Source organism: Diplotaxodon limnothrissa, linkage group LG4 (assembly GCF_057381915.1).
Source record: "Diplotaxodon limnothrissa isolate DT_005_m linkage group LG4, D_limnothrissa_male_GT1.1, whole genome shotgun sequence".
Taxonomy (NCBI): Eukaryota; Metazoa; Chordata; class Actinopteri; order Cichliformes; family Cichlidae; genus Diplotaxodon; species Diplotaxodon limnothrissa.
The window spans coordinates 3,978,266-3,997,796 of NC_140599.1; the positions used below are offsets into that span (position 1 = coordinate 3,978,266).

The 19,531-nt window shown below is 41.9% G+C and overlaps 1 protein-coding gene across 1 annotated transcript in view; it reads right to left on the reverse strand.

Moving 5' to 3' along the window:
- LOC146633058 (carnitine O-palmitoyltransferase 1, liver isoform-like) overlaps positions 1–19,254 on the reverse strand; it is a 66,234-nt gene extending 46,980 nt beyond the window's left edge. The window contains exons 1-4 of the mRNA XM_085351299.1: positions 19,190–19,254; positions 13,225–13,367; positions 4,552–4,691; positions 208–385 (exon numbers count right to left, since the gene is read on the reverse strand). Coding sequence (XP_085207425.1) covers positions 208–385; positions 4,552–4,691; positions 13,225–13,365 — 459 coding nt within the window. The 5' untranslated portion in view covers positions 13,366–13,367; positions 19,190–19,254. The remainder of the gene's footprint in view (positions 1–207; positions 386–4,551; positions 4,692–13,224; positions 13,368–19,189) is intronic.
- Between the last annotated feature and the right edge of the window lie 277 nt (positions 19,255–19,531).

Here is a 19,531-nt window from a genome sequence, read left to right on the forward strand (position 1 = left end):
GTTATGTGCTTGAAAAGAAAAAACCCACACAACACTATAACATGGAACCATTCAGCCTAAAAATAATCAATGTGCTTTTGGTTCATGTTATCCAACATAAATATTACACAGTCCAGGAAAAAATTAATGCAATAACTCCTCGAGTCCAACACACGCACACAGCAGCCTCTGGAGGAAGCTGTGGGACCGAGCAGGAACGTGGCTTACCACCCAGACTTTGGTGGTGTTAGACATCCGGCCGTGCTTTTCAAACATCCACTGGTGGTAGGACAGCAGCAGTTTGAGGCAGAACCTGAGGGCGAGGATGAGGGAGAGCCACAGCAGAGTGCTGAAGACCAGCGCTGACACCATAGTCTGGCCCTGGGCACTGAGGGACATGTGGAGACTGCACAGAGGGAGTGAGATCGCTTTAATGATGCGAGCAGCTACAAGGAAACTTTTTCAATAGACAATAAATAATACAATCTGCAGGAAACTGGGAGGAACAGTCTTGATAAATGACCTTTTTAAGAGATGTCCCGTTGCTCTGTTTGTTACTTTAACAGAGCAGTGGGACATCTCCCATATCTGATAAAATAACTAAAAAAGACAATTTTTGTAATTTTGCCTCTACACACCACCATGGTAATTTACAGCCATATTTATCGGCAACACTCAGAGTCCAGCCCAGAGAGGCTCAGATATAACCAGACAACTGCCTGGTAATCAGTTTCAAATGTGAGGTAATAAGCAGTATTATCTGATTACAGCTACACTAAACACCGATCGGAAGTATTTTTATCTACAGCTAAGAACTGATGCAAAAATAGACTTCAGTGTTAGTGACCAAGACAGCAGCTTTTAGATTCCAGTGGCTCCAAAAACTGCTGCCTTTGACAGGTTAACACAAAATTATAGAATAAATAAATAAATCCGTTCTTGATAAATGCAGTTCTCCCCGAATAATCTGTTACTTTAGCAAAACTGAGAAAGTGTGCATTTCACTCACATAGCTCATGTTTAATCTTACCGTGAGGCTTCTGACAGTATAAAAATACAACAGCAACACCTAGCGGGCCACTGAGGAAGTGAACTGTGCATAGTATTAAAAACAATAAGATGTTAGGATATTAGATTGCATTTAAAAAGTAATAAACTCATAATGAAGGCAACAAGCACGGGCAGTTCAGTTTTTTTCTGTAGTCTAGTACTGCACTAGTACAGCTTGGTAATCAGGAAAGTGAGTTTTGACTCTCCTGAGAAACCTCGGTTCCTAGCGTTCAGGTGGATGTAACTGAGACACGCCACCTACCTATCAGCTGTTGGCGAAGACACTTGCTGACGGCAGCGGTCGTCCCCAGCAGGACAGTGCACCCCACCACACCACAAAACTAGTCAGGAACATGACAAACGGTCCGAGATGTTGGCCCGGTCTCCAAACTCCCCAGATCCCAATCCGAGCCAGGATGTTTGAAAAACAAGCCCAATCACGGAGGCCCAACCCTACAACCCCAGGAACCCAATGTCTCCATCCCCCTGGAGTCCCACGTCCATGCCCCGACGGGCCAGAGCAGTGTTGGCACCATGAGAGGGGACCTACATACAGTGGGGCAAAAAAGTATTTAGTCAGCCACCGATTGTGCAAGTTCCCCCACCTAAAATGATGACAGAGGTCAGTAATTTGCACCAGAGGTACACTTCAACTGTGAGAGACAGAATGTGAAAAAAAAATCCATGAATCCACATGGTAGGATTTGTAAAGAATTTATTCATAAATTAGGGTGGAAAATAAGTATTTGGTCACCTCAAACAAGGAGAATCTCTGGCTCTCACAGACCTGTAACGTCTTCTGTAAGAAGCTTTTCTGTCCCCACTCATTACCTGTATGAATGGCACCTGTTTGAACTCATCATCTGTATAAAAGACACCTGTCCACAGCCTCAAACAGTCAGACTCCAAACTCCGCCATGGCCAAGACCAAAGAGCTTTCGAAGGACACCAGGAAAAGTATTGTAGACCTGCACCAGACTGGGAAGAGTGAATCTACAATAGGCAAGCAGCTTGGTGTGAAAAAATCAACTGTGGGAGCAATCATCAGAAAATGGAAGACATACAAGACCACTGATAATCTCCCTCGATCTGGGGCTCCACGCAAGATCTCATCCCGTGGGGTCAAAATGATCATGAGAACGGTGAGCAAAGATCCCAGAACCACACGGGGGGACCTGGTGAATGACCTGCAGAGAGCTGGGACCAAAGTAACAAAGGTCACCATCAGTAACACACTACAACGGCAGGGAATCAAATCCCGCAGTGCCAGACGTGTTCCGCTGCTGAAGCCAGTGCATGTCCAGGCCCGTCTGAAGTTTGCCAGAGAGCACATGGATGATACAGCAGAGGATTGGGAGAATGTCATGTGGTCAGATGAAACCAAAGTAGAACTTTTTGGTATAAACTCAACTCGTCGTGTTTGGAGGAAGAAGAATACTGAGTTGCATCCCAAGAACACCATACCTACTGTGAAGCATGGGGGTGGAAACATCATGCTATGGGGCTGTTTTTCTGCCAAGGGGACAGGACGACTGATCCGTGTTAAGGACAGAATGAATGGGGCCATGTATCGTGAGATTTTGAACCAAAACCTCCTTCCATCAGTGAGAACTTTGAAGATGAAACGAGGCTGGGTCTTCCAACATGACAATGATCCAAAACACACCGCCCGGGCAACAAAGGAGTGGCTCCGTAAGAAGCATTTGAAAGTCCTGGAGTGGCCTAGCCAGTCTCCAGACCTCAACCCCATAGAAAATCTGTGGCGGGAGTTGAAAGTCCGTGTTGCTCGGCGACAGCCCCAAAACATCACTGCTCTCGAGAAGATCTGCATGGAGGAATGGGCCAAAATACCAGCTACTGTGTGTGCAAACCTGGTAAAGACCTATAGTAAACGTTTGACCTCTGTTATTGCCAACAAAGGTTATGTTACAAAGTATTGAGTTGTATTTTTGTTATTGACCAAATACTTATTTTCCACCCTGATTTACGAATAAATTCTTTACAAATCCTACCATGTGGATTCATGGATTTTTTTTTCACATTCTGTCTCTCACAGTTGAAGTGTACCTCTGGTGCAAATTACTGACCTCTGTCATCATTTTAAGTGGGGGAACTTGCACAATCGGTGGCTGACTAAATACTTTTTTGCCCCACTGTAATATTAGACAGGTGGATTTAATGTGGTGGATGATGAATGTGTGCACTGGTGATTGAGACATGTGATCACCCTTACACTCATGTTGGTTTCAGTTCATTCATGTCACATGTTCAGCTACAGTCATTATAATGAATGTCACTGTTCGCTTTCACCATGCCCTCTATCCTGCCAGTTATATTCATCTGTTTATTAACCTTGCTGTCTGAAATGACTCAGAACATCATGAAGGCAACAGGTGCAGTCAGTGAATCAGTGATGCTTTATGCAAGAATATAAAGCTACAGTTAGTAGTCAGGCTGGTAGGAAGTAGAGGAAAGTTCAGGTTTAAGCACCACACCCACAATCCTCTGTACTGACTCATCTTGTTAACATGCTGAAAAACCTGCTATATATGTATACACAACTCCAGCCCTCCTCACTGTAAGGCCTTAGAGTGCTGCTGCACCTTTAAGAAGGAAAAACTCACACACTTGGAAACACTTCAACTGGACACATAATTCCAGTCCTAGTTATCACAGCAGTTATTGTCATATGGTCCCCATGAGATGTTTTTAATAAAATGTTTCAGGTTTCTGAGTCGCGGCAGCATCACCATTAGCAGCAACACAGCACAGGGACATGAGTGAAACTGTGGGCAAATACAGTGTGCAGAAATAAAAGCTACTAAGCAACATAAAAACATGAGCAAGAGCAAAACTTCCAGAACAACATGGCATCAAAGACATAACAACTGAACTGAGGAGGTAAGGAAGATGCTGGGCTTAAAATAAGCATCACATTATAGTTTCTTGACACTTGATTTGTCTGCAGAACTCTGAGAGAAGTTTGATTAATCATGGGCCTTGCTCGCTTGCTCGCCAAAAGCTCCTTGGGGAAGATACAGAGCTGCTCTCGAGGCGTTCTTCACAATGAATGATTGACAGAACAGCTCTTAGATGTAGAAAAAGAACAAAAAAGTGCTGTGTGAATGGGTGAATGAGCTGTATGAAGTGTTTTACTCGAGTATAGAGTAAAAGTCTATCTGACTTAACAGTTGCACATAAAGTACCCATGAACCATTTTACATTTTCACCACTTCATGTATCCACCAATCATGGTAGCTTCATCATTCTCTGCTGCACGCACACACATACATACACTTCGTCCCTGTCGTCACCCACAGCAGACGAGATAAGAGCAGAGTTTACCCTGATAAAGCTAAATTATGATTCCATGTGCTCACCTATTTTTGCACCTTCAGATTTGTTACTTTGATTAAAACAAAACCCAACAACGACACAATTATGGTCTAATTTGTCTACTTTGCATTATCAAATCATTTTGCCCATTTAAAGAACTTTGCCACTGACATTGCCGTTGTGTACCTTAGCGGCAGGTGCTGCTGTATCTTGGTGATGAGCCCCATGCTGGGATCCGACTGCATGTACATGGTGGCCAGGATTCCTATGGCAACGAAGAGCCAGGATGACGGGCTGGCGGGGTACACTCCTTTAATCAGACTGTTCTGTTAGCAGAGAAAAAGAAACAGGCATTGGGATTATTCAGCGGTGGCTCTGAAACAAAGTGCAGGTCAGACCTTCAGAGGTGAAAAACCATCTTCCATTAGCAGCTTTAATAAGGAACGCATTACAGATGTGAATATGATCCAGCACACCTGGTTTCACAGCTGTGTCATTTCAGATCATTTTTATAAACTTTGCTCTAAAGCCAAACATGACACTGATGTGTTTCTTAATGTTCTAATCATGAGTGGGGAAACATTTATGGGTTTCAACTGTGTTTGGCCTCATTTGATTTCATACACTCACCAACAAACACTGAAGGTTACAAAGAGATTGTTACTGAACATAATGACTTCCCACAAGTGGTGATGCAAATATTAACAGCTGTCACCCAGAAGGGCAAACATCATACCAGGGTTACCCAGGTAGACCACGTAATACTGCCATGTGCAGTCAGCCCCATCCTGGACACGAATGACCCGCCTACTTCTCACAAAGGTAACAACAAGTAGAGAGTGCTGATTTGGCGGAAACACTGAAATTTAGTCAACGTTCAACTGCATACAGACTTCTGATGTGTAGCAGTATAAAACCACGTGACCACACGTGAAGCACGTCAGTGATTGTGAAATAATAGTAATCCTCTTGCAGCTGAAATGTTAACAAATCTTATATTGACAAAAAAAAAAAGTAACAATGAAGGCATTCCCTTCCTGATTAATGGTATTCCAAGTATACCACGATAACTGTCAGTGAAAAGTAATAATTTTGAAAAACAGACATTATGACAGGACAATTAACAACATTTAACCTGTTTGTTTGCATTACTGATGAAGCTCAACACACACAGGCCTTCTCTGGATTTTGGTTGCTGAACAAAAGCTTAAAACTGAATCAGTCGATATCATTACAGCGGTGGTGCTGCCAGCAGGGAAGCTGCAAACTCTGCAACATCAAACCCAACATGGTTGAAGGGCGTTTCTCCCGTTTCTGCTTTCCTTTTCGTTTTCATTTATTGGCTGATATAAACGCCAATACCAATATATCTGCAAATAGCTAACATTGATAGATGTTTTGGCCCAGCTGATAAATCCATCAGGCACAAATCAGTAGAGATATTACAATAAAAAGTCCAAAGTCTAGGTTTTATTTTCATTTCAGTTAACTAAAATATTTTTCTCTTATTAATGCTTACAGATACAGACAGGTTTCACAGCAGCATCAAAGCACATCCTGCAGGTGTTTCAGGAGCATGAGTCCATAGTGAGACTGCAGGTGCACTGTAGTGTTTAAAGCTGAAACCCTTTATCAAGCAGGAAGAAACATTTCGCCTGATATGAGACTTTCTTTAAAGCACTTTGTTACCTCAGCTCCTGCACAGCTGATTTTAGAGATGGACAGATCCGATATTACGTATCGGTATCGGTCTGATACTGACGTAAATCACTGGATCGGATATCGGAGAGAAATAAAAAATGTAATCCGATCCATTAAATATCAAAAAAGCACCTCACAAAACTTTCGACACGGCGTAACTCAGCTCGTAGCACGTCGGAGCAGTGTGCTCACGTGATAGAGCGGCTGTGGCATGCAAGACCTGTTGTCTGGTTGAGTATTTGTAGCCTCGCTACCAACCCGGCATTTCATCTCCGAGGAAGTGATCCCAGAGAGAAGTAAAGCAAGTGTGTAAGTCCATCTCTGAATGTTTGTAAAGCATTCCCGCGCTAAGCTTAACAAACGATATATGGAGCGACTGCCTCTTCTTGCTGCTACTTCAATCATGAAACTGATCAATGATCAGCTGATCAGCTTTTTTGTCACGAGTCCGTCTCTCTTGTTTGTTTTTGGCCCACTTTGCACCAGAAAGAGGAAACCAGCGGCTGAACAACAGCAGCAGGTTTAAGCTTGATAAGCTGTTGTTAGAATGTATTTAATATTACTTTCTACTCCAGGATCTTTTTCTACGTAGCTGACGCTGGTAACTGTGCAGGGGCGGATCTAGCAAAGTTTAGCCAGGGGGGCTGATAGGGCATTAACAGGGAAAGGGGGCACAAAGACATACTTTTCTTTCTTATTCTCATTTAAAATGTCGAGCTTTTAATAAATAATTATCTGAATCTTACAACCAAAGTTTTAATCTGATGTGAAATGTATAGAAGTCCATTACTGTATATAGTAACTGTTAAGTCTAAGGCTACGTTCACACTGCAGGCGAAAGCGCATCAAATCTGATTTTTTTGACCCTATGCGACCGTGGCTCAGGGGTTTGGGAATCGCATCTGTAACCGGAAGGTCGCGGTTCGATCCCCGGGCTCTCTGTCCTGGTCGTTGTGTCCTTGGGCAAGATACTTTACCCTAGAGTCTGCCCCAGGGCAGCTGTGGCTACAACTGTAGCTGCCTCCACCAGTGTGTGAATGTTAGAGTGAATGAATAGTGGCATTGTAAAGCGCTTTGGGTGCCTTGAAAAGCGTTATATAAATGCAATCCATTATTATTATTATTCATATCCGATCATGCTATGACAGTGTGAACGGCGCAAATCCGATATTTTCAAATCCGATCGGGGTCACTTTCGTATGTGGTACTGAATCCGATACATATCCGATGTTTTAGAAAGCGACTGCTGTTTGAACGGTCATGTCGCATTAAATCCATTTTTTACGTCACTGACACAAGACAGACGCCAATTATCAGCGCTGGAGAAGACATCGTGAACGCTTCCTGGCCATCCAGTGTAGATGTTAGTGAAACTGTTGGGAAGACAACGTGAACATTTTCTTTGTACTGTATAATCTGCAGATTCTGACAGAAATCTGCAGCTATCCTTTGAAGCAGCGCTCCTCTAAAACATCAATAAGGGTCATTATTAGGTTATTTACATTATTATGTAAATAACAAAATAACTTAAAGCAAAAATTGGGAAACGTGAAGTCCGAAGTCTTTATATTAAGGCCATCAGTCAAACAATATAGTTTGTTCTGGGTCTAAACAGAGCGCGTTGTGTGTGACGTCTTCTTTTGCGCATGCGGCCGCTTTGAGCGTTCACACTAGAGCGCGTTTGCTGTCGCATTTTATTTGTAGTGTGAACGAGCAGACAAAAAAATCGGATTTGATCAAAAAATCGGAACTGAGCATCAAGACCTGCAGTGTGAACGTAGCCTCATATACCCTAGTAAGCTATAGTACTTTTTCCTTTGGGAACCATCTGTGCAGTCTGCAATTCTGTTGAAGAAAGATGTTGACTCCATCGTAATTGTCGGGCTATAAGCCGCTACTTTTTGCACAAGCTTTGAACCCTGCGGCTTTTAGTCAGGTGCGGCTTTTCTATGGATTGTCCATGATTTTTGTCATATCGTAAGATTTGTTCCGCTGTTGTACAGCACTACATTGCCTGGCGGAAGGGCATGTGATCAGACACACAGTATCGGGGTTCAAGAGTGGTGTGTTGGTCACATGTCCATCCGCCAGGAAACATAGTGCCATACGAAGTAGCGCGAAAAACAAACTTCAAAGCAGCGCTACGCGTTCAGCGGGAGACGTGGATGACGAGCGGCGATAAACTTGCGAAAAGCAAGTTATGCTCAACTCCACTGGTGGATTCTGACAGCGTGGAAAAGTGTGAAAACATCCACGATCACCAACGGATTTCGAAGGGCTGGACTGCTGCATGATGGAGAGGAGGACACCGCCACGGCCCTTCAGAGGGTGTTTGACTCTGACTCTGACAACGAGGATTTCTTTGGTTTTGAAAGTGACAACGAAGGAGAGAAGCGGAGAGTGGATGACGAAGCCATCCTGAGCCTGTTCGTTTCCGACACTGGAGAAGAGGACTTTGGTGGTTTTAGTGCAGGAAGAAGAGAAAGATGGTGGTGAAGGACTGACTTTTCTTCTTGTTGAAGCCGTGTCACTGCACCTGAGCCTAAAAGGTAGGCCGAATCTATTTTTCTGGTGTGCTGTAGGTTACTGTTATGTACTACATTTGTTACTCATTTATGAAGCACAGTACATGTTTCGTACTTGTAATTACCGCTACTTGTACATATACCTAAAAAGTTATGCAAATATGTACCCATAACTTGTTTTTCAAAATATTAATAAAAGTGATTTCTCCAAACAGCCATCTCTTTCTTGACAATTCGCTTTGTGCATATTCTCTTACATATGATGAGTCAACATTGAAACACCTGCGGCTTTTAGTCAGGTGCGGCTAATGTATGTACAAAACAGGATTTTCCCCTGATTTTAGCTTGTGCGGCTAATATTCAGGTGCGCTTCGTAGTCCGGGAAATACGGTACTTAATTATTCTTGAAAAATAATTTATTTTTTTGCATTTTTTTTTTAACTGCATCAAATTAAAGTTGATTACGTTGATTAAGCATCATGAGGTGGGGGTGGGGGTGGTTCCCTGTTTTTTTTTTGTTTTGCTGGGAGTTTGCAACCCTATTAGTTAGGTTGCTTACTCTTTAAAATACCAGAATAGGGAGGATGGAGCAGGTTTAAGTTTATTAGATTGATCAGTGATGAACTATGAAATATTTTGGGTGCAGTGTATTTTTTGCATACAGGTATAACAGAATAGCTTAAGTGTTTTTTTTAAACTTCAGTTTGAACTTATACAAAATGCAGCAAGATGTTTTAAAAAAAAAACTGTTTTATTGATTAAAAAACACTATATCGGATTCAGATCGGGATCAGCCGGTATCCAAATTTATGATATCGGTATCGAACATAAAAAAGTGGTATCGTGCCATCTCTAGGTGATTTAACCACGATCACAGTGACAGCATGTGCCTATGGAGCGCCAGGACTGCCATAATGAATTAATTAAATACACCATTAAATAATTAATTAAAATTGGAATTAATTCATTAAATAAATAGTTATGACACATGTAATTAATTAATTATTGACACATTTAATTAATTATTTAATGATATATTTATTTATTTCATTTTGGCAGTCCTGACGCCTGGCTCTCATCATGAAATAATTTTATCTGTCAGCCTCACCCATCAAACTCAGGGGGCGGGGTTAACGCTGATCGAGTCAAAACCATTGCTTTGGCCTGGTGGCCATTGTTTCTAGCACACAACAACCGGCATGTGGAAGCTAACAGAACTGAGCTTTGAAAAACCCTGTGTGTGTGTCACCAAATACCGTTTTAATATTTTTTTTAGCCGAGAATGTAGTGGTTTAATCTTCATGTGTCTGGTCGGTTTGTCAAGATACAGCCTCTTTGCAAAAGTGTTTCGATGATTTCGGAGATGTCTGCACAGTCTCACGGCAAAGCGTGGGATAGACCCGCTCGCCTCGCAAGCAATCCCACCGACAAAGCGCAGGCCCCGGTACACAGCTGTAGTAACCCCCGCTGACTTCTTTTACTGAGGTTATATTTATCGGTGTTTTATTTCCTGATGTTCTTATGTGTCCTACGTGTTTCAGTCGCCAATTCTGAATTATAACTAACATTAAAAACATGTTTAAGGAGGAGAGAGAGCAAATAAATCTGTTTAACATCTGATCTTTGGGTTTTTGTTCAGTAATCAGCGTGACCTGTGTATAAACGCATAAAAGAGATAACGTTGGTGTTTCCGTCATGTAGTAACTGCTGGCTTTAACTGTACAAAGGTTGTTCGACACTGTGAAACACATACAGACTTCATGATGTTCGGCTAATATTTTTATTGTGAATATTAATCATGAGGGTAAACGACCCTGTACACCACGGAGCGAGGTCAGCATATCCACGATATCCTCAGCTCCATGAGTTAACACAAAGTTTCCCAGCTGACTAACTTCCAACTATTCCAGAGACGTGAAAATATACAGCATAAAGAAAAGTGTAAGAGACTCAGCAGCAGATTAGAATAACAGTTATAGATTTAATAAATCACCAAATGAATCCAAGAAACGAGCAAACCTGTTCCGACAGTTTGAGTTTGTATTCCCTCAGCTGCAGACTCGCTGCTGTTTAAATGTTTGAAAAGGAAGATTAGATATAAAAAACGTCAAACATAGACTCAGTCTGCCTTCACATTTGATATGAGGCCAGCACGTATAGTGGCTGTGTCCTGTTTTAAGATCATACGTGTAAAATTGTTGTCTGACCTCCGTCGATCCAGCCGCTCAGAGTCCGTGGTTACCATGGTTACTGCATAAGCAGCTATAATGTTAACAGCTGGCACTGAGGAAACCTCCCGGCAGCATGGGTGTTTATGTTTGTCATTGCAAAAGAACCGTCTGAATGGTCAACTGAAGTTAACTTGGATAAATTATAGTTAAGGAGTATCACAGATAACGCCTACGTGAGCTGTGCGACTGTTCACCACTACACTGAAATCAGCAGGCTATTACTGAAATACACGTGCTATATCATAAACTATGATATAAACAGGGAGGTCCTATTAACATGTTTAGTTTTAAAGGACACCTTCCTGCCTTTAGTCTCATTCATGAGCAGTATTAGTTTTCTTCTAACATCCAGAAGTCTGCACCATGTGTTTCATAGTTTGTAACAAGCCTTTGACAGGTAAACATAACATGACCGAAAAAGCAAAAAAAAAAAAAGAGAGAGAGAGAGTATTGACGTAAGAAGAGAAAATGCTCTCAATTATGGAGACAGGCAAATGGTTCATTTATGTTTGATGTGTGGTTCACATTTGTGTGGCTGTTAATAAAGTCAGTGTGCTCTAGGGGGTGTATGCGTTCATCAAAATGGCCGAAGGCTGATGTGTGTTTATTCCTCCCTAAATATCGTCGGTGAAGTTCGCCATGCACGTCAGATTTTCCTGTGCATTTTTATACCTCTGCCAACAGAGAGAGAGAAAAAAAATCACATTCTAACAGACAGCTGGTGCTTAGAATACAGTTGAATAACTATTAAAAAACAGATGATATAATATTTCTGTCCAGGTTGCAGACTTCATGATGAACATGCTGTTGCAAACTCTGCTCCTCTCGGTGGAAATGTGCCTTCTCTTTGTATAAAAACATTTTAAAAGTCAGTTTAATCTCAGAATTCACTGTTAAATCCAAAACACACCAGATAAAGAAAAACAAATAGTTCAGTCTAACACATGTGCCAGTGAACCATTAAACGTCTGTGAAACTATGCAGTTATGAAACGTAACTTTAACCTCAGCCAAACCGATTTGCTCAGTTGTAAATAAAACAGCGAAGTAAACGTGACCCGACAGACAGAACCTGAGTGAATGAAGTCCAGCGTTTAACCACTGAGAGCTAAAACTCAGCTGAGGTTTCAAAGCTGTGTGCCGGTGATTGGACATCAGCCGCTGATAAAGCTGTTCGCCTATAAAGTGCTCTGTAAGGAAACGAGCTCCAGCAGCTCTGAGCTCGGGGAAAACACTATATTTACTTATCTTGTGCAGAAAAATGCGCTGACATTGCGTTATATCGAGCACCAGCTGCCCAGTTAAACTGTGACTATCACCAGGTAACGTAGGCGTGTTTCTTGAATTAGCAGCAGGTGTTAAACAGCTGACAGATGAGGAGGAGGATGCATGCAGGTAAACTGAGGGTCTGTTGAGCTGATCGCTGGTTTCGTGAGAAAAATGTCAGCTCGTTCTTTATGTTACAGAAGCACAGAGACACAAGACCAGACGGAAAGAGACGATCGTTCGGTGAAAATGAGAATCTGCGAATGCAACATGTGGAACACGGAGAGTGGAATATGTAAACAAACCGGTTAACGTAACCCCCTGGGTGCACTCTGCATGCTAACTGTTAGCAGAGCTAGTGAAATCTCTGAAAACATCTGAGCACTTTTGCAAACATGTTCTATGTTGACAACCTGACCAGACATACGGCGTTAAAAGTGTAGCTGGTGACAGAAAAACGGGGTATTTTAAAACTACACCACCACCATTGCTGCCTGTGATTTGATCTGCATTCTGGGATACCTGGCTGCCCCAAGTCTACACAAGCAATCGATTATCTAGGATCGACCTGTTTTGACTTACTTTGCACGGCAACCAATCAAATGTTAGAGAAGCTGCATGGGCAGCGTTAACCCCGCCTCCTGAGTTTGATGGGTGAGGCTGACAGATAAAATTATTTCATGATGAGAGCCAGGCGCCAGGACTGCCAAAATGAAATAAATAAATATATCATTAAATAATTAATTAAATGTGTCAATAATTAATTAAAATGTGAAATACATAAATAATTAATTAAATGTGTCAATAATTAATTAATTACATGTGTCATAACTATTTATTTAATTAATTAATTCCAATTTTAATTAACTATTGCCACATTTAATTAATTATTTAATGGTGTATTTAATTAATTCATTATGGCAGTCCTGGCGTTCTATATGTGCCACCCATTCCACCTGGAGTCTCCTCCAAGCATTAAACATTTATGGGATTCTCATACCTTTGTCCCCCCCCCACTAGTACAATTTTGCATTTTGAACATTCTAATGAAATAAATGCTTTAAATGAACAGTAAACAACTTTTTTTTAAAAAATAAATCGTACACAGCCTGATTAGTCTGGGGTTGTGATGCTCACCCTCACGCGGCTGACTCGCTTCTTCCAGGATCGTACTCCAGACAGGTAGATCTGGTTCAGCGCCTGGTAGGACAGCTGCAGATCGATGCCCTCTGGTGTTATGGTGAACTGGAATGCCACTGCCTGGTGGGCCTCTGCCATTTCTATGGAAACACAAGCACAAATGTGAACACCAAGAGGAAGCGGTGTTTTGTTTACTTCTTATCTGATCCAAAACTAAACTCGATCTCTGCAGCCAGGAAACCATCATGACTTTGACTGTGATTGTGGAGAAGAATGTGAGCGATTTCAGATAAGATTTCATAACCTGTAAATTTTTGGCTTGCTTTATGAATGAACAGCCAATTTGATAAGCCTCAACGTAGCTCTCTGCACGATATTGTTACACTAATTTAATGAATCATTGGAATGTCGTTGTCTCACGGCAGCCCCATGCACACAGAGTACATGCTGCTTGACTAAACCTGCAGTTGCACAGTCTGTTTCAACACTGAACTGTGTAAACAGCAGCCACCACGCCGACACGTCTCATCCTCAGTGAGCTCCACGCAACACATTTAATAACTTCAGTGGCATTTCTGGAACAAGCTAGATTTTGGCTTGTATAATTGCATATAACTCATCCTTTTTCCTATCAGACTTAAATTTCTGACCAGGATTTGGCAAGTCTGAGCAAATACCATCGTGCCTTCAGCAGCAGACAGACAGACCAGGTTTAACAGGAGGAACACGAGTCTGACAGGCAGTTTCACTGGAGGACTGACTAAATACTCTGAGTCACCGCTGCTCCTTGTTAGCGGAACATTGAATGACATCACTGGTTTCTCTGATTTTTTTTGGAGTAAGGGTTCCGTTGAGGGGCAGGAGAAGAGCCTAGAGGGGCCACATGCAGACTAACAAAGTTTCAAGTAAAAGATGGTGATCCAACACCCATGAAGTTACAGAAAGCAGGCAACACACAATCTTTGAAGTCACGTTGCAGGGAGCGTGTTTGTGTTATTGCTTCCTCTTCTCGCTGCGCAGCCAAGCAACTGATTGCCACACATTTCTCACTTCCAACAACTATTTCTCTGCTGGTGTGTGTGAACGTGGGAGGGGTGGATGTGGACAAGCAGACACTGTCTCACAATGAACGCAGTTGCTGAAACTTTGCCCGAGGACACAGAACTGTTGTGTTCTCGGGAGGACGGATGAATGATCTGGATTCCTCCATAACCATAACTTGTGAACCCAAACAAGGTTTAACTGCCTTGTTTAAAAGCCCCACAGTGCTGGATTTCATTAGTACAGAGGTTCAGTCTTGCTTAAATAATAACTTGTGAGAAAAAAAATAAATATTGGTAGGTGCTTTAATCTTCAACTGACAATATTTTGTATGTGTATTTGCTGACTAACTTAATAACTTGTCCGATATCGGTTTGTAGCAGCTAGTGCTGGGCGATATGGAAAAAATATTTATCACGATATGAATTATTTTATATCACGATAACGATATATATCACAATATACCACCTGACCTGTGGTCATATGGAAAGTATGCAGTCTGTAAACAGCGAGCGCAGAGGGTGGAGTCATTGTTAATGAAATGGATGGTTATGCTCATGTAGGACTGCGCATCTCTGCTCGTCCATAGGTCAGTCGTCAAAGCATAATGCACAACACTGCAAACATCCTTCTCTTCTTTGGCCCGGCATGCGTCATATAAGCGAGGCAACTCGACTTTACTGAAGTGCTTATGACCGGGCATAACGTACCTCAGATCAAGGACTTTGACGAGGTCATGAAAGCTGTCCTTCTCAACTACATAAACAGGGGCCGTGAATTTACAAATGTAATGCGAGACGGCTCCTGTGGTTTGTTTATGGCGCTTGGACGTTTTCTCATAAGAGCCTTGTGTGAAAGACTGCTATATCTTCGGCTGGCTATAGTTTTTCTTTTCCCAACTTGCTGCAAAAAAACAGCATGTGCATCAAAATAAACGATTTCCAACAGTGTAATTTGAGTTCTAAGCATCCCAGAAATGATACAGAAACGCATAAAGTCAAACATAACTTTTAAAAACACCAGTATAGGCTTATAAGGCCCTGAAGGTAAAAAAAACAAACAAACAAAAAACTACATTTTCCGCGAAAATGACGTCACTTCCGGTTCCGGGCAGGTAATGGCGGACATGCGATAGTTCGCGCTGACCAACAACAACACTTCCAACATAGGAAGTGTTATGAAAAGTTGTTCGGCAAAGCGTGTTTCTGGAATATTATGTTTTTGTTGCTGCAAGTGCTTTTTATGCAATTTTTGCAAAGCTATATGTGGAAGGAAACCGTGACCGAGGACAAGCTGGTAGCATAAGATTTAAATGGTCTGTATTTGTATAGCGCTTTTCTAGTCCCTAAGGACCCCAAAGCACTTTACACATTCAGTCATCCACACATTCACACACTGGTGATGGCAGCTACATTGTAGCCACAGCCACCCTGGGGCGCACTGACAGAGGCGAGGCTGCCGGACACTGGCGCCACCGGGCCCTCTGACCACCACCAGTAGGCAACGGGTGAAGTGTCTTGCCCAAGGACACAACGACAGAGACTGTCCAAGCCGGGGCTCGAACCGGCAACCTTCCAATTACAAGGCGAACTCCACAATCGCCCCAAGATGTAAGTACAACTCCTCCGGTTTCATATGCAAAAAAAATTATTGCCCTAGCTTACATGGTTCCAGTTATACAGGGATTTAAAAATAATTAGGCAAAACGGAGCGTGCCCACTCCGACCGGTTAATGACATATTTTATGTAATAATTTATAAAATTAGGTTAGAAACGATAGAAGACAAATGGCACGATAGACACTTTTCTATCGTCCACACGATATATATTGTCATATCGCCCAGCTCTAAATGGTAAATGGTAAATGGCCTGTATTTATATAGCGCTTTACTAGTCCCTAAGGACCCCAAAGCGCTTTACATATCCAGTCATCCACCCATTCACACACACATTCACACACTGGTGATGGCAGCTACATTGTAACCACAGCCACCCTGGGGCGCACTGACAGAGGCGAGGCTGCCGGACACTGGCGCCACCGGGCCCTCTGACCACCACCAGTAGGCAACGGGTGAAGTGTCTTGCCCAAGGACACAACGACCGAGACTGTCCAAGCCAGGGCTCGAACCGGCAACCTTCCGATTACAAGGCGAACTCCTAACTCTTGAGCCAGCTCTAGTAGCAGCTCAGCAGTTCTGGGTCTTCTTTAGTCACCATTTGTCTTTCATGATACTTCAAATGTGAAAAGTCTGGACCGCAAGCCATTCAGCAGCCGGACTAATTTACTAAAATGCCATGTTGTTGTAATAAGTGCAGTGCGTGGTTTAGAAATGTTTTGCTGAAATATGCCAGGCTTTCCCTGTAAATTATGTCATTTGGATGGAAGCAGATGTGCAAGCTGCAAATCACAATTTTTTTTTTTGTGAGCATTCATTTTGTCAGTTCAAACATTTGATGCATTTTCTCTGTTCAACTCCAAATAAAATATGGGTGCATGAAATTTGCAAATCTTTGCAGTCTGTTTTCATTTACATTTTACCCAGGGCACCAACTGTTTTATAACCTTGCACTGTTTTTGTAGTTACACTGTTAAACTGCTTTACTGTCAAGCAGTTACACACTTCACTTGGAATTTCCAGGAAAAACATCACTTGGGATGCTTTTGTGCTTATATTTGACTTATGCTGTGTCACTATAATGCTGCTGCCGGCAACTTGTGGCAATATATTTATACTCTAAACTAGAGATGGACCGATCCGATATTACGTATCGGTCCGAAACTAGCGTAAATCACTGGATCGGATATTGGAGAGAAACAAAAAAATGTAATCCGATCCATTAAATATCAAAAAAGCACCTCACAAAACTTGCGACACAGCATAACTCGGCTCATAACCGTAGCACGTCGGACCAGTGAAAAGGGAAAAGGGGGCACAAAGACATACTTTTCTTTCTTATTCTCATTTAAAATGTCGAGCTTTTAATAAATAATTATCTGAATCTTACACCCAAAGTTTTAATCTGATGTAAAATGTATAGAAGTCCATTACTGTATATAGTAACTATTAGGTCTAATATACCCTAGTAAGCTATAGTACTTTTTCCTTTGGGAGGGAACCATCTGTGCAGTCTGCAGTTCTGTTGAAGAAAGATGTTGAATCTATTTAATATTTCTTGAAAAATAATTTATTTCTGTGCTTTTTTTACACACTGCATCAAATTACAGTTGATTACGTCAATTAAGCATCATGAGGTGGAGGGTGGGTGGTTCCCTATTTTATTTTTATTTTTTTGCTGGGAGTTTTAAAGCCCTATTAGTTAGGTTGCTTACTCTTTAAAATACCAGAATAGGGAGGATGGAGCAGGTTTAAGTTTATTAGGTTGATCAGTTTTGCTGAACTATGAAATATTTTGGCTGCAGTGTATTTTTTTTTTTAAACATACAGGTATAAAAGAATAGCTTTAGTGGGGGGGTTTTAAACTTGAGTATGAACTTATACAAAAAGCAGCAAGATATTAAAAAAAACTGTTTTATTGATTAAAAAACACTATATTGGATTCATATCGGTATCGGCAGATATCCGAATTTATGATATCGGTATCGGACATAAAAAAGTGGTATCGTGCCATCTATACTCTAAACGAGGTAGTGTGTCATCAGTGAAAGCCACGACAGATGTTTTCCACCACTTATGTTTAAACTAAACAACTACACTTCTCCCCCCACCTATGTAACCAGAAACAGGTGAAACGGACACTTGACCTTTCACTGGCTTTGCACACTTCGACTAGCTACAAGCCATTGCACCTTTTCTAAATGACCTCTGTAAATTCCTATAGGATTCCAGTCCTGTGTGAATGAGACGTCGACAGATGTTTTTTTCTTTCTATCGGGTTTGTTTTTCTTTACTCGAAGAGTTTAAATTATTGGTGGAGACAATTCAATAATCGCTGGATATTGGTGGGGACATGTCCCTTCCGTCCATGCCAAATCTACGCCCTTGTGTTCTAGTAGCGTTAGTAAAACTACGAAATGGACTGTCTTGCTGAAGCATCTGAACAACGTAGACAAGCTGGTTTTTCCTGCCGTTGGCGCGCGTGCACACGAGGAGGCGCGCGTGCACACGAAAGCATTAACATACACTACCTTAATGTAACGTATAGCCAGTAGGAAAGCTGTTTCTAGCTTTTTAACACGGAAGTTAAACTAGCACACACCAAACACGGGTGCTTTAAACAGTGGTTTTAAACTCTTACCAGTCTACTTAACTACTATCTTAATTATCTTGCCCACCGATCTTTCAGACTGAGAGTTAGATGCCATAATTAGCTTCGTCAAACTTTGTTTTGGAATGTCTTGCATATTCTTGTTTGTATGTTTCTATATTTACACCCGCCCATGGCACAAGGTCAAGTCCAATGAGTCAGTTCTGTTTGGTGTAAGGGCTTGTCCCAACTCACCAAATCAATACAAGGGAATAATGATAGCAGATTTGAGTATCGGGGAACTTTCCCACCACCAACCCGTCCTGGATACGGCTAAGCTCCTTCCATTCTTGGTAAAGAAAATGCCAACAGTGCAGCCATCCTGCTCACTCGCAATCACTTTGTTTTGTAGTCGCTTCTAAGTGTGGAGCGTGAGCTACCAAACAAAAACAGCTGCCACTAAAACCCCACACCGAGATCACTTGTGTGAACTACACCGTGTTAGTTAGCATATATATATACTGCAAGTGCACATTACTCCCATTTCACTTCAAATTCACAGTGGTCCATTCATGCTCGACACCAGCTTCCACCCCGCGAGATTCACAAAAGCCAAGAGCGCGGAAAATGTCCAGAATAGTTTAAACTGAGAAGTTAGATTTTTCTTTTAAGGTCGCAGTTCAAACAGTGGTCTTCAAAGTTAATCTAAACGTACCTCTGCAGTTTCTCCGTGTGAAGTTTAATACGCAGACGCTGGTACGAACCGCACCTCTTCCAGCAACAGAGTGTACGCCACAGATTGAAAACCTCCAACCGCTCCGCCGTCTGACAGAGATCGTCTCTATGTACAAAGATGCTGCACTCTCACACGCTCATGGGCCTTAATGTGTACGCATAATGGGCATATGGCAAATAACATGAAATTGACACAAAGTTATAAAAATACATAGAAATGAAGTGTGTGTGTGTGTGTGTGTGTGTGTGTGTGGGGGGGGGGGTATTTATGTCACTTTGACATAAATACATCAAAGGCAAATGTATTTATGTCAGAGTGAGA